The sequence below is a fragment of the Mercenaria mercenaria genome, chromosome 4 (assembly GCF_021730395.1).
Source record: "Mercenaria mercenaria strain notata chromosome 4, MADL_Memer_1, whole genome shotgun sequence".
In the NCBI taxonomy this organism is placed as follows: Eukaryota; Metazoa; Mollusca; class Bivalvia; order Venerida; family Veneridae; genus Mercenaria; species Mercenaria mercenaria.
Genome location: NC_069364.1, coordinates 25996060 through 26011912, shown reverse-complemented (window position 1 = coordinate 26011912; position 15853 = coordinate 25996060). Strand labels below are relative to the sequence as shown.

Below are 15853 nucleotides of genomic sequence, written 5' to 3'. Positions count from 1 at the left end.
TTTGCATTTATTCAAACAAATTTCACAGCTTAGAATACTTACAGCAATACCCCTCATCTGGCAATTTTTCATGGAAAAAATCCTTCAGCATGCTGCTATTATTCTCATGGATATTGTTGAAATGAAAATAAAAAGCCGAAGCTGTGTTTCTTAAATAGACCAGTGTCAACGCTTTTGAATTTTACATTTAGATACATAGGTCACGGGCTTCGTTTACATGGTAACATTAATTCAATTCAAGAAACCACATTTTTCTACCGAAATTTGAACAATTTTAGATCTTAGTTTTAGTATATAAGTAACAAATTATCAACGGAACCTGAAAAATTGGTATTACAAATCAAAATGCTAGATTTCTTATTTGAAAATGGCCGTAACAAGTAACCTTTCACCCAACTATATTCCAAATATCATTGGTTACCATTATCCATTTTCTTACATTCCGCATAACATTTCAATATAACTACATAAAAGAAGCAAAATATTGATTTTTATTCAGAGCAAAAGACTCATAAAAATATTTCAGCAAATAATGGTTATTTGAAAATAGTTAAAATAAAAAAAATGCACAGAATTACGTACTTTCAAGACAAAAACTATTAATTTTGCGCGGTAACTGACACGTAACGTCATGACGTCAGTGACGTCATTTTAAGGCAACATTGTTTTGAAGCGTTTCTGCGGCAGTTTATTCATTATTTCTGAATTATTAAACCATAAAGCATTAGATCAAGACAGGTTCATGATTTGTTTTCAGAAGAATGAATATACAAACACATTTAGTTTGTCGTAAACGTCGTCATAAATCGTCACGTTAGCTTCCGGTTGGACATGCGCACATACAAATATGAAGGTAACCTACCTCCTTAAATGTGCATTTATGAAGTCACTCTCCCAATATAGTCCACAGCTATTACTTTATAAAAGAAAATTGAAAATTAACTTTGTCTTACGGGTAATTTTTTACCATTATTTAATTTTTGCTAACTCAGTACAATAGTTCTAAAATATTGCTTCTTTTTAACTTTACTAACTGTATTCCATATAACAGTTCCAAATATGTCTTCATTTTTATCTTATGAGTTACATGGTATACAATAACTCAACAATATTGTATCTTCATAAACTTGCCATCAGAATTCCAATCATCAATACTACTAATATAATACTCCTGTTCAATAAAGATATACTGGTACCTTATACACTGCATACTGCATCTAAAACAGAAAAAAGTGGAAAACTACAAATCACCAAAACACGACATAAATGAAAGTGTTGCAGGCATGTACACAAGACAAACACACATACATTCAACTAACAGACGCACACACAGACAGATAGCCACACGCACGCGCAAACGAGAATGATGACAAATCTACAAAAAGCAATAAAAGAACGAAAATCTCGAAAATTGTCGTCTAGACTGATAAACATAATAATAAAACGTACAAAAATATCCTAATTATCCGATTTATCAGCTTTATTTAGACAGATCTGTAAAAGTAACCCACTTATCTCACCGACGGACCTTATTCGGTCTAAAACATTAGAAATTCTAATTATCTTACTGATCAACTTCTATTAGACCGATACATTAGAATATTAAACTTGTTATCACAATGAGCAGCCTTATCAAAATATCCTAATTATCTAACTGATCAACTTTATTCGGACTAAAACATTAGAATATCCTCATTATCTAACTGATCAACTTTATTCGGACTAAAACATTAGAATATCCTAATTATCTAACGGATCAACTTTATTCGGACTAAAACATTAGAATATCCTAATTATCTAACTGATCAACCTTATTCGGACTAAAACATTAGAATATCCTAATTATCTAACTGATCAACCTTATTCGGACTAAAACATTAGAATATCCTAATTATCTAACTGATCAACCTTATTCAGACTAAATATCCTAACATATCCTAATTATCTAACTGATCAACCTTATTCAGACTAAAACATTAAAATATCCTAATTATCTATCTGATCAACCTTATTCAGACTAAAACATTAACATATCCTAATTATCTAACTGATAAACCTTATTTAGACTAAAACATTATGAGATCCTAATTATCTAACTGCTCGACCTAATTCAGACCGATAAATTAGAATAAACTTGTTCTCCCAATGAGCAGCCTTATAAGAATACCGCAATTATCTCATTTGTCAGCTTAATTCAGACCAAAACATTAATTTAGAATATCCTACTTAACCATTTGACCAACCTTATTCAGACCAAAATTACACTAGCTTTAGATAGAATAAGAATAACTATGGCTTGGCGCCAGTCGACGAACTCATGGAGACTTTATTCAATAATGTTGATAATTTTGTAAAAAGACAGCCCTCTTTATCTAATAACTGATAGTAAATGTTATGAGATATTAACAAACACAAATACTGCATTCCTTATCATGTCTTGTATTCATCTGTATGTCTTTTGATTTTTCATACACGTCTTATTAACATCCTAGATGCCTTCAGTGATTCGAAGGATGCAAATCCAATATGAATGTGACCTGTCCCTGCCATTGCCACCTTCACATGTTGTTCCGGGTTGACAATACCTCCCGTTAAGATTCACTTCCGTACCCGAGGCATACCACCATGCGCCGTGTCTTTCTATGGCCAAATTTTTGCTTCCATCATAATCCTTATCTCTGTCATAGGTTGAGAATGGATAACCAATACCTGACCATACAGTCATACTAAATGATTCTCTCTCTGATATACCTGAAAATATATATAGGCATTTCGTTTATGTTTTTTCTTTATTATCTCACAATATTTATATATATACTTGACAATGAAAATACTCGGCTCGAGATAGAAGTCTATAAATTAAGTAAATAAAACAACTTCACATGCCTTCCCAACATTAGTTGATTACCAAACAAATACAAACTAGTTTTGTCTATCGGCTTATCAGTGTATATAAATTTAACGTGAATAAAACATTAGAAGTTCAAGATATGCACGTAGAGAACTAGCATTTGTAGGTCTAGGAATATATAGCTCCAAGTTTCACTTTGGTTTCCACAATCCTTCACTATCAATTTCATTCGCACAATAACTAATCCTATCTTGAAATAATGCACATTTAGTTTGTAAACATGTAATCCATACTCTTGTAATCTTTCCAGAACTTACTCCAAAATTTTCAAGTGCTGTTCGTCTGTTTGTCCCGTTATAACCATGTCATCCAGGATGCATTGAGTGCCGTCTATACCTTGAAAGATTTAATTTATGGTACGCTGCCAAATCGCAGGTGCTGACCCCGTAAACTAACCTATTCATCGGATACAACCCTTTATGAGATTTCCCTGCTCTACTCGTCAACTTCTAGTTGTAAATAAGTCTGTCTTAGATCGGGTTTGCGAATTTCTGACCATTCGCAAAAATGCCCTGTATTTGGAAGTGGGTATTTGTCAACATATATCTCCTGATCGACTGGCTTTTTAAAGTCTCCACAAATTCTCACATCTCCATATGGCTTGCCGTGACAACTTGAACAATTGGTGATGCCCATATTCGGAAGTGTTCACTTTTGAAATAACTCCTTGTTCCTCTAACATGTCCAGATCTTTTTCAATTTTAGACTTTAATGAATACGGCACAGGTCTAGCTTTAACGAATTTCGGCGTGGCATTTTCTTTTAGCGATATGGTAGCTTGCATACCTTTAACTTTCCCTATGCTCTCGGAAAACACTGAGTCGTAAACGCTTCAATTTGCCGTTTCAACAGCATTTACCTGCACAATATTTTCCAGTGAAGCGTTATATGATGTAATCAGTCTTTGCCAAATAAAGCTGGTCCGTTGCCCTTAACAACATAAATCTTCACTCTCTTTGATTGCCCTTTGCACTTGATATTTACCGATTTCGTACCTGCCTGCTGAATTTGTTCGGGAAACGTTTTCAGCAATGTCGAAGGTTTGTCCAATTTCGCGTTTCCAAAATATTTTCGGAATTCTTGTATGAACATAAGAGATACAGTACAGCCTTGTCAAGTTGCATTCCGACAAGTTTGCCGTCAATTTCCGGTGTAATCCATATTTTATTATCCGACCTTCCGTACACTGTATTAACAAAGAATATGTCACTTTCATCATCACCAACCGAGTTGACGTTTGAGGGGTAAGCTTTATTTAATTTGCACTTACTTTTTATATGTCCCGTTTTCTTGCAAATGTAACACATTTTGTTTTCATAAAAACTTTTTTCAATCCTCGTCGCCAGTTTGTTGTGTATTTATATGAGAGACAAACACTAAATTGTTTTACTTACAGTCTTTAATAGATATAACGTATAAACTCAATGAGACACAATCGTTAACTACTCAATTTACAGTTAAACTTATTACAATATACCTGCTGTACATAGCACTTTAGCTGTGATTTCATGTGTCTATTATACATGATATACAACATATTTCTTTGTAAAAATAAAAAACGTTCAATGGCTTTTTAATGAGTCTACCTGCTGATCTACGTGCTGAACTTTCATTGATAGATAATGTATAATCTGTGCCATCCAGAAGCTTGTATGTTTCATAGCCTTCTTCACCATTATTCTTCTTCATTTCCAGGCGAATTTCTGTTGCACCTTGACTAGCTATCTCTTGGGTGTATTTCAGTCCTTCATATGAAAATATCCTAAATATATTCCTTGTTTACTGTTAACAATTTATAATAACAATACGTAAGTTTTAGGGTGTTGGTTGTAAATAACAGCCGAAACCTGGGTAAATTCCAGATTATTCCAATTTAAGCATATAATAATATCTTCACAACTGCACCCTTCCATTTCCTATCTTCCTTTGCTAGTTTTTATAATATTTTGTAATCTTCATATACTACTCTCCCGGATTAAATATATAATTATATATACATGCATGAATACATTAATAATTTCATCACGCGGGAGAGTTTATCTTCAATTTAACCCTTACCCTACTAAATTTCTAAAATGAACTGGTCCGCCATTCAACTTTGGCAGCATCACTTATTATTTAAAAGGATGTTCAATGGAAATTTATTGGCTGAATAGCGAACAGTGCAGACCATGATCAGCCTGCTCGGATGTGCAGGCTGATGCCACAAAGGCAAAATAACTTGCCGCCAGCAGGCTAAGGGTTAAACAAAAAGCTTGATGTTCAAAAGTGAAACGTTGAATGATATATGAAGAACTAGAACTTAAAGGTATATTAGATCTAAATTTCAAATTTAAAAACATGAACAATGACTTCATATAGTTTATGCAAACAAAAATATAACAAGTTCATGCGTATCAACAGTACTACTAGGTCAGTATAAATGTGTACTTCCACTAGAAAACTGGCTGTTTTTAACAATCAACTGTTACTGCATGTCATTTCATTATAATGAATGCAGCTTATATGAAAACTTAATTGATATATTCAGCAAAGTAAAATACATTTATTGAGGGTTTTATACATTTGGAGTAAATACCTTACCTTTACCGCCAATTAGAATCTATTCATTCGGATTAAATACATTTACCGCGAATTAGAATCTTTACATTCGGAGTAAATACCTTTACCGCCAATTAGAATCTATACATTCGGAGTAAATACTTTTACCGCCAATTAGAATCTATACATTTGGAGTAAATACCTTTACCGCCAATTAGAATCTATAATTTCGGGGTAAATACCTTTACCGCCAATTAGAATCTATACTTTCGGAGTAAATAGATTTACCGCCAATTAGAATCATTTCCAAATAAACAAAATGGAGTACGCATATTCCCTCCTAAATATTCTCTCAAAGTAGAGTATCGCTTTAAACTCATTATAATATATACGTCACATTTATATTAAAGATATATTAGATACTTTATAAGACAAGCCTAGCCACAATTCACCACCCGGTGCACCAAAACCATTCTCATATTCGGAGAATTTCCTATAAAAGTCAATTGAACCATCAAACCGGTTTTGAAAGACCTGCAAATAAATTAAAAGGTAATTAACATAAAATAGTATTATCATTACTATGTGGGTCTCTGTTTTGATGTATGTACGTATATGCCAATATGGTCTAAAACAACTTGTTTGACACCTTTTTATTTCAAAACAAAAAATTCAGAAAATGTTGCAAAGAAATACCAAAGTATTAAATGATAAAGTCGACGCAGACATTGGGAGATTTTTACGGGGTGGTTCAAAATGAATCGTTGACTATGTAATACCGTTGTCTTTACATAGAAAATACTTAAATTAATATTTCTAATGAGTTAAATGACTTCACATGAGGACATCATTTACTCGAGTTGACATATATCATTTCAATAATTTGCTAAAGCTCACAACTGTCTAAGCGTGCGTTAAAGCAGCATGTCTCCAGATTTGGCTAAAAAATATTTGTTCTTTCAAATTGAAGTTTTGTCATATTATGAACAGTAGAATATGAATTTTTGTTTCTAAAATATTTTAAACGTTCCAAATCAAGAAAAAAAAGATGACCGTGTCGGGAATCGAACCCCGGACCGCCGTGGCAATAAAGACATTTTCCCGTCGTCGTAACCAATAGCGCTATAGCTGAAGCAGTGAATAATGGCTTCAAAATATAGATATTTATAATCGAGACAGTTTACCTGGAGTAAAAGCGTGACAAACGCTTTTCGATTTTCATCGTAAAAAGTAGTAAAAACAGCAAATTTCCATGTGTTTCCGTAACATAAAGTTTGTCAGTAATTAGGTTTTAAAGCCTTCTTAAGAAATATAGCATTTATTTCAAGATATCTAAAAAAAAATATTTTTTTTGTCGAACGATCTGGAGGCATGCCGCTTTAAACAAAGATACCTATCACGTTATCATTCACAATTTGATATCTGTACATTACATCTGAACGTTACTAAACATTTTATTCATTACGGAATAATGAAAACGTAATGCAGCTTAAAAACGGCAAACGTGACTTCTTTCCTAACACACTCATTTCATTAATAAATGGACTTACCGTCCAGCCCCCACCGTCTGTGTCCATATCACAGAAGACTGGAATCACTTCCTTTGACTTCCATAAAGCTATCTTATACAAGCCACTTTTTGCTGAGGGATAACTCTCCAAATTGTGTCTGCAGTCTGTTTCTGAAATGGATGGAAACATTTTTTTTTTTTTTGCTGTTTTCGGATGAAGGATACCTTATAACCAGGGACAAATCAAAGTTGTTGAACTGATTCATAATACTTTGTGTATTTAGATGTTTTAGTCGCTAAAACCTTATGTTTGTTTGTCTGCATCTAAGTCCCTTCATGAAAGAATTTATACGTGTTTGAAGTACATGCCTTCTGATGGTTATTCATATTGAAAGAAGACGGAAAATGGGGATATTAAACTCTTTTAGTTTATTTCGATTTAACTCTCACCCATATAAGTCTGCGGTGTTGATAAAGTTAATATTAGTATATGCATTAAGTTTCTAATGTCGGCTAAAATGCATATGTCGCGGGGCTCGTGTTTCCATGGAAACGTATTTTCTCTCATTTTAAGCAATTATATAATATTAGATTAACGGTGTTTTCGACGGCTTTATTGTGGCCACAGGTATGTTTGAAATATTTTACATTGTATATTTTGCTATTTTCTTAATTTATGTAAAACGCTACTTAATACATTTATCTTTCCCTTTTCCTGTAGCTTATTTACATATTATTGTTAAACTAATACATTTGTTTTATTTTCACTCCTCGTCTGACTTTAAACGGCCATTTGGAAATACAGTTAAAAAGCTGAAATCGTAAGTTTTAATCTTACAGTTAGTTATATAGGTCATAATTATTATGGAAACGAAAACAAGGATGTTGCAAATCATTCTGTTCAATTTCAATTAAAAATGGTCGTGATAAGTAACCTTGCTCCCATCTACATTCCCAATAAAAGTAGTCACCAACAGGTTTTAGCATTAATCAAAACGGAAAACTCGTGAAAAAAATATTTCGCAACATTGTTCCTGTTTAAAATCAGTTCAAATAGAAAGCAATGTTCAAAATCACGTAATTTCGTAATAGGCCCTATATACTGTACAAAAAATACCTCCAGCTATGATATTAATTGTTGCATTTGTGAAACGATAATCTGAATTAAGTCATCGGTCAATAAAATGTGTCAACTGTAAGGAAATTTAATATTTTATTTGATATCAGTTTCAAAGTCTTGTTTCAGAAATCTAGCAATAATTCCTAATATCTTAAAATTTTCTTTGTTCTTTGTTGTCGTACGTACTGGAGGTCAATCCCTGGAAGGGTCTTATGAATAAAGTCTGAAAACGGTAATACCGTTTAAGCACAGAGTACGCCAAACACGCACGAACAGAGTATATTTTAGGTATTTATTTAAGGTAGAACGCGACACTTTGCGAACTTTCGAGTAGCGTCTTGAAATTTTGCATGTGTAAAGTTGACCATATTTCAAACAGGTAAATTTATGTTCTCTTATGAAATAAATTGTTTTAATTTTGGTGGGTATCGTCTTGTCTAACATAACGCTTCACTGCTAATCCGCACCTGTATTTGTATTTATAGTCGTATCAGTTCAAATACTAGTCTGACAAGTTTTAATCCCACGGGATTTTCATGGGCAAATTTAGTGCAGTGACAAGTACATTCTTTATCGGAAATCCGTAGAGGACAGATCGTTTACAAAAATTTAAAGAAGATTATGACGGAAAACTGCACCGCTACTGTTTTGAGAATGCACTATTGAGATGAGAATACATTATATATTTTCTTTAGATGTCTGCGCTTATAATTTTTATTGATGAACTTTCTGTTTATACGGCATTTGAATATGTCCTCTGGAAAGTAATGGAGACACGTGTTCATCGTACAATCAACAAGATATTGGTTATTTGGTTTTATTCAATCACTGACTTAATCAGTCTGAAGTGAATTTAGCTAAAAAAAAATAATAGAATTAACAGACATAGTGAGCTGACAAACACTCACAGGTAAAACATGGGTGTGGTCGAGCGTTTTTTTTTTTTTTTTTTTTTTTTTTTTTTTTTTTGTTTGCATGTACATGCGCAAAAATGCAGTACGTTAGTTCCTGTACATTATTCTCGGTCATTATTATTTATGGACTTTGATATCATATGTGCAATATGCATGTACTGGTTTCACCCGAGGTGTATTGAGGTTTATGCATTTCTAACGAACATTGTTGCGGAAATATTTTGTAACATGATTTAGTATCGCTGGGATTAATCAAAGAATTTTGCTTTGTAGCTTAATATAATTTAAAAAAAAAAATACAACTATCATGTCATTAAATCAAATAGAAATATACATTTGGTTTTTTTCTTACCAATTGTCAAAATTACTTAAATATCTTGCTTAAATGATAAAAAGCATGCTGCATAGTCTATTACAGCTTAACAGATCCGATGAGAAAGGAGCGACATACAATTAATTGGTTTCCCATGCCGTTTTCAACAGTATTTCAGTCAGATGGTTGAAGTGTTCGTAGAGACTGCACATAGGAAAATTGGTATGTAATAAGGTATGTAAGCTTACGCTTTTTACGTGTCCAGGAACGAAATTGCTATATTAACTTGATTAGCTATACTGGCAAGAGAGCGTTTCCAGTTGGGTTCATACCATGGCATGAAACATTAACAGCTGACAAGAAAGATACGTGTATATAGGATGTTTTCATAATGTAACATATTGTTAGCTGCTGTTTGTTAGATATCGAAAGAAATGTAAAGATATATTTTCATTTATAACATCAGCAGGGTAACCTAGATCTCAGCTGTTGTAATGTATAACATTAAATGGTAAGTGATGCTTATGAAAATAATAACATACTGTCACAATTCTAAGTAGTAGAAATATTTCTTAAAGCACGAAAGCGTCATGTTTAAATCAAATAATTCACGGATTTATAGATATATTATTAATTCATGTAATGAATTAAAAGCTCTTCAGAACTGTTAAACAATATAATGCGGACATGTTCGAAGTAAGGTAGATGTGTTTTTCATACTTAAGTCTGGTTACTGTTTCTGAGAGTATTTTACATAAGAATACAATCCAGCAAAACAACGAAACTTATGGAGAACGGTGCTAAAAGAAATAAAAACACAAACATTCTGAGCTAAATGGAATAAGCCACACAATACTTGGGAGTGCCACGAGTGATTTCCCATGAACCAAGTTAATCGAACCGAATCTGCTAATACTTTGCATGGTTCCGTTCTGCAAAGGATTATCATATACAAGGACTTATAAAAATTAATACAGATTATTGTTATATTTGAACATATTCAGCTTTAAATGTTTTCTTAATGACTAAAATATGGATTTGGGTTATCAATTTTGTTACACGCTAATGAAATGCATACACATTATTTTTAGACGCAGTTCTAGCCTGTACGCTTTGATGCGGATAATCCATTACGTCAGCAACTGTAACACCAGCATGAACACGGTCAATCTCTGGTATAAGGGGCTGCAGAAAACTAATGTCGTCAACCGGCTATTCTCCTAATGTCTTTAAACAGTTTAGCTATAGGAGCGGCGTGGCATGGTCGGGATCGGCAGCTATTGGGACACCTTGTGTTGAAAGGTAATTGCTGTACCTGGTTAATTTTATTAGATCCGATTTATCTAGGTCCGTTGCATGCATTACTTAACTGCCTGCATGTAAAAGAATAAGTTATAAAATGCATTGATATGGAAAACGGAATAATCAAGAAATATCGAAAATTGTTGTAAAACAGAATTGAATCAATTATGAGAATATTGTTAATAATGATAATAATAATTATAATAACAATAATGATATGAATAATAATTTCAATAATATGAATGCAAAGAAGACGTCACAGGAAACTGTTCAAGCATATTCTGTTTATGACGTAACAAGTCAGTGGCAGTAAGACTCTTCTAATTGAAAGTCTTATGGCTATTGGTTTCCTATTCGTCCGCCCATCCGTCCGTTCGTCTGAGGTTCGTTCAAAATAAATAGATAATACATTTTGACTGAAACCTCAGCAAAAGGTTTCATGATGACCCTGGCTTATGGTAATCGAACTATTGGATAATATGTACATGTACCTGAATGACATTGTAACATTTAAAGATATACAATATGTAAAATATGCAGCGAGTTTCATAGATTTGATACATCTTAAAAATTAAGGTACATAGCAAAAGGTAATTTCTAGCTCTAGACTTTAACTGTTTGTCAATGACCTCTGTACCTATTGAGTAAACGTGTATTCACTGCATACCTCGTTTTGGCGAATTTTATTTTCATAAAATGTTGAGTGGCCCTCAATACACGTAATGCGCATTTCGGTATGGCATATTGTAAATCTTATTAGTACTAAAATCTTAAATGCATTACATTCCTTGAAATCTATAGTTATCATCTTATATCATAGAGATCGGTGAGAGCATCTTTGCCTCGTTTCTCATTAGTGCGAAGTACTAGAACCTAAAATTTTTCCTATTAGGTCTGGTATGTTCCCTGCGCTTATTTTCATATTTTCTGCACCTTCGCGCTGCTATGTGGCTTCCAGCATTTTAGCTGGAGCTTTGTCTTTCATATTTTCTCATTCTTTTCATATATACCATGCTATATATTTACAATATGCCATAATTTTCATTTGAAAATTTACAATAAAGTCACGGCCTTATCCCACATAATTTTGTTCTGTTTTTGCTATATTACTTGGTACATTCACCTTTGTCTTAGAACCGATGAACTCTCTTATGCAGTCAGACCCGTACTGTAGACAGCCTCCAAAAAATATAACCTGCTTACTATGGTCACACGTCACCTGTCTTGAGAAAATATATGTTTTCACAAATACCGGCATTTTTCAGTCCCCAAGGGAGGTTCTGCAGCCGGGTTTGACAGTATATATATTATCCTAGCACCCACCAATAAATTAAGTAAATTTATGTTCTCTTATGAAATAAATTGTTTTAATTTTGGTGGGTATCGTCTTGTCTAACATAACGCCTCACTGCTAATCCGCACCTGTATTTGTATTTATAGTCGTATCAGTTCAAATACTAGTCTGACAAGTTTTAATCCCACGGGATTTTCATGGGCAAATTTAGTGCAGTGACAAGTACATTCTTTATCGGAAATCCGTAGAGGACAGATCGTTTACAAAAAGTCCCTCCCACCCTTCCCATTACAGTAACTTTGTTTCTTTTTAACATATTTCTGCCGTCAAGTTTAATCTGTTTCAGGGTCACAATGGTGAATCATACTGCTGAGCCCTGCCACAAAATGTACTGCTGCACCAAACATGTCACGCCGCTTCTGTAATCTGTGGTATATTAGAGAACAAACTCTTTACAGTGTGTGTGTATAAACTCAGTTTTGCTAGTATGCTTCTGTTGGTACATTTAATCATCATGGAACAATACCGTTGAATAAAACCGGCTTGATTTTCAACTGCATGTATTCATTTATAAACATTCCGAATGTTACTATCTTTTCTTTTTGGTACTTTGTTGTTTTTTGTTAAATTTGGTTTGAATTTAAGCACGAAGATATCATGAATTAGTGCGGGTTTACTACACAAAGCGATAGCATGCAGGTTCGCCAAATTCTGGCATTGTATTTGCAGAAATATGAGGAGATGGTCTGAATGTAATTTATTCTGTAAAAAAAAAAAAATATAATTGAAATATTTTTGTAGGTCATCGTTTTGTATATCGATTTATAATTCGATGAAAGCTCATGAACATTACCCAGTTTTTCGTGTTGTTTTTGTTCTGTTTGGCACATTTATTTTATCTACTAGAAACATTGATGATAGTAAATACTCGGAAAGCAGGGGTGGAGAGAGCCTTTTCGCTGGTCAGAGCCTCGATTCTCCCTACCTCCCCCTCTTATATAAAAATATCATAAAAAATAGATAAGAGTTAGGGTTGGGGCAGCCGGCTCGCAGCATACGATTAACCTGTCTATCTGGGTAGTTTTTAGATGAAATTAAAACAAAAAATAATAATTATAATAATAATAATTCGTAAAGATTAAGATAACATGACAAGTATTTGTCATATTACAAATGAATTGTCCATTCTGTATCCTGTCTTCTGCATATGTTCATAAATAGTCCGGTATATTTTATTTTTCTTCGGCATATTGATGCTTAAGTACATGCATATTTGGAAATAATTATGATATTTCTGTTATATATATTTCGAAGGCGTTTTTGATGCATTGTGTTATTGGGATATTGATTGTATATGAACAGTAATTAAACCACCAATTTGAAACCAGTTTAAGTTGTTTGTTTGGTATTAGTTATATAGTTAAGGAAAGAAAAAGGCGTGTTATACGTATATAAACTTGATTTTATTAGTAAACATACATTATTTGCATTGATCTGATTTCATCAATTTAGAATTATTTTATTGTCGTGATTAAATGGCGCTTACATATTGTAATCTTTATTCGGGTACAGTAAAGAAAGTCTTCTTTATTAAAATATTTGGCTCAAGTCAATTCTAATTCATTTAATTTGGTCCGTGTTGTGAGCAATATTTAGTGATCCACAAAATATTTTATTCTTGTATACTACGGCAGTATCAAAATAAAAGCTCACTTGTCTAGGTTGACCTTCTCGTATCTGCAACCTCGCACTCGGTTGGTCATCTCTATTATTGGTGTTATTGGGCGGGCGCTCTTTAACCGTTAGAGGGGGCCTTGTACCATGTGGTCGGCCATTCACCTGGTCCATGGATTGACTTGTGTCTTATATAAACAGGGTTGTTTTAACTTATTTGACCATACGATTATTAGTGATCAGTCCGAAGTTGCATTTGTTATATGTACGTGTAGGTCCGTACATATTTTTATAATTTGTGGATCACTTTGCTACAAACCTCTAACACATGGGTTATGTTGAAACAGACATGTAAATCCCCCCTGTTTTCTTACGTTTCCAGTCTGCTGGTTAGCTCAGTCAATCGCTTGGATGGATAATATTATTATTGTAGCATAGTTTGCTATAACCATTCCCTCGCACCGGTCCGTTTGTTCATATATTACATTGAAACATTTTTTCAAAATTTTAATATTTTTGTGCGTTTGTTTGATGAAGACTTTTTTGACTTATATCAGATTTATTTTGATCTTGGTGTTATGTTTCATTTCGCATTTACTTAATTAGGAAGAATATTTTTGTTGATATATCATCTCATGTCATAGAGATCTCTGAGAGCATCTTTGCCTCGTTTCTCATTAGTGCGAAGTACTAGAACCTACAATTTCCTATTAGGTCTGGTATGTTCTGCGCTTATTTTCATAGTTTTCTGCACCTTCGCGCTGCTATGTGGCTTCCAGGCATTTTAGCTGGAGCTTTGTCTTTCATATTTTCTCATCATTTTCATATACCATGCTATATATTTACAATATGCCATAATTTTCATTTTGAAAATTTACAATAAAGTCACGGCCTTATCCCACATAATTTTGTTCTGTTTTTGCTATATTACTTGGTACATTCACCTTTGTCTTAGAACCGATGAACTCCCTTATGCAGTCAGACCCGTACTGTAGACAGCCTCCAAAAAATATAACCTGCTTACTATGGTCACACGTCACCTTTCTTGAGAAAATATATGTTTTCACAAATACCGGCATTTTTCAGTCCCCAAGGGAGGTTCTGCAGCCGGGTTTGACTGTATATATATATATATATATATATATATATATATATATATATATATATATATATATATATATATATATATATATAATTATCCTAGCACCCACCAATAAATTAAGATACAGTTTATTTTATACCAATAGAGCCAACCAGTTTTTGTACACGAGACGTCAAAATTGACCACCAAAGAGCGTTTTTGAAACTGACGTTGCCGCGTATCCCTGGCAACTGTTACGGGTACTGCAACGGCATCAACCAACAAATTTTCTTAAATTATACATTATTCGACGAGCAATATTTTTTCTTTTATGGTGATGTAAAAATCATTGTTTTACACCGACAAAAGTTTTGAAATATGGAAAGAAAATCGCCGTTTTTGACTAAAAATTGACGTTCAATTTCGCAGCATTTTTCGGCTTTAAATCAGCATATTACAAAATCCCTGAATTAAATTTTTGATTTTTTTCAATAAACGGTGTTTAAAATGTATACCGAGTTTAAATGACAAATAAAACTGGGGGTCCCGACTTAGTTTTTCTGTACAGTGATTTTATTTCCCCCACCCCCATGCGTAAATTTTGTACTGTAATTCGACGTCTGCAGATACGTTGAGACATCGTGATTAGCTTGTCAGCTGCACCATTTAGTGTTTTACTGGTTCTTAAAGAACTTTATACAAAACAAGAACAAACATTTTGTTCCATGGCAAGACGTTTATATATAAACAATGATGAAAGTGTAGTAAAAAGTACATTTCAATATTTTATATAACGTGCCACTCGTGCAAAAACAAACCGAAGCGTTTGGTATCTTTAAATGCGTCAAGTGGACACAATTGCTATAATTAAAGGGGGAATGCGCCTAAATTCAGAAGTTATTGGGTTCCGTTTCGACATTCTGTTTAATTTAAAATCCAGCATATTCCTCATATAATGCGTATTTTACATTTTTGATATTTCTGTAACGTTTTTCTCCGCAAACCTTAGACGTCCATTTTTTTGATGAACCATGATTTCACGTCCATCAGACTGTTGTCGTAAATCGTTCTGTTCAGTCAACAAGTATCTGCAATTAAAATGGTATATAATTTGTGGTGATCACTTAACCCTAGACTCGATATTTAAGTTAAAGTTACGTCAGAGCGACAAATATGACGTTGAGTTTTGAATA

General features: G+C 33.3%; 1 protein-coding gene across 1 annotated transcript; it reads right to left on the bottom strand.

The window, feature by feature from the left end:
• Positions 1-1102: 1102 nt before the first annotated feature.
• Positions 1103-7416, bottom strand: LOC123552766 (ficolin-3-like). Its single transcript, XM_053542097.1, has 6 exons — positions 7413-7416; positions 7003-7133; positions 5905-5986; positions 4498-4656; positions 2586-2751; positions 1103-1217 (listed from the first exon to the last, which is right to left on the bottom strand). Exons 1-6 carry the CDS (start codon positions 7414-7416, stop codon positions 1103-1105), a joined length of 657 nt encoding a protein of 218 aa, XP_053398072.1.
• Positions 7417-15853: the final 8437 nt, after the last annotated feature.

Bases quoted from the DNA above. Each gene is read 5' to 3' on its own strand.
- LOC123552766 (XM_053542097.1), bottom strand. The intron at 4,657-5,904 runs GTGAATTGTGGC...TTTCATATGAAG, and splicing joins TGGTTTTGGTGCACCGGGTG to GACTGAAATACACCCAAGAG. The intron at 2,752-4,497 runs GTAGACTCATTA...ATATATTTTCAG, and splicing joins TTCAGCACGTAGATCAGCAG to GTATATCAGAGAGAGAATCA.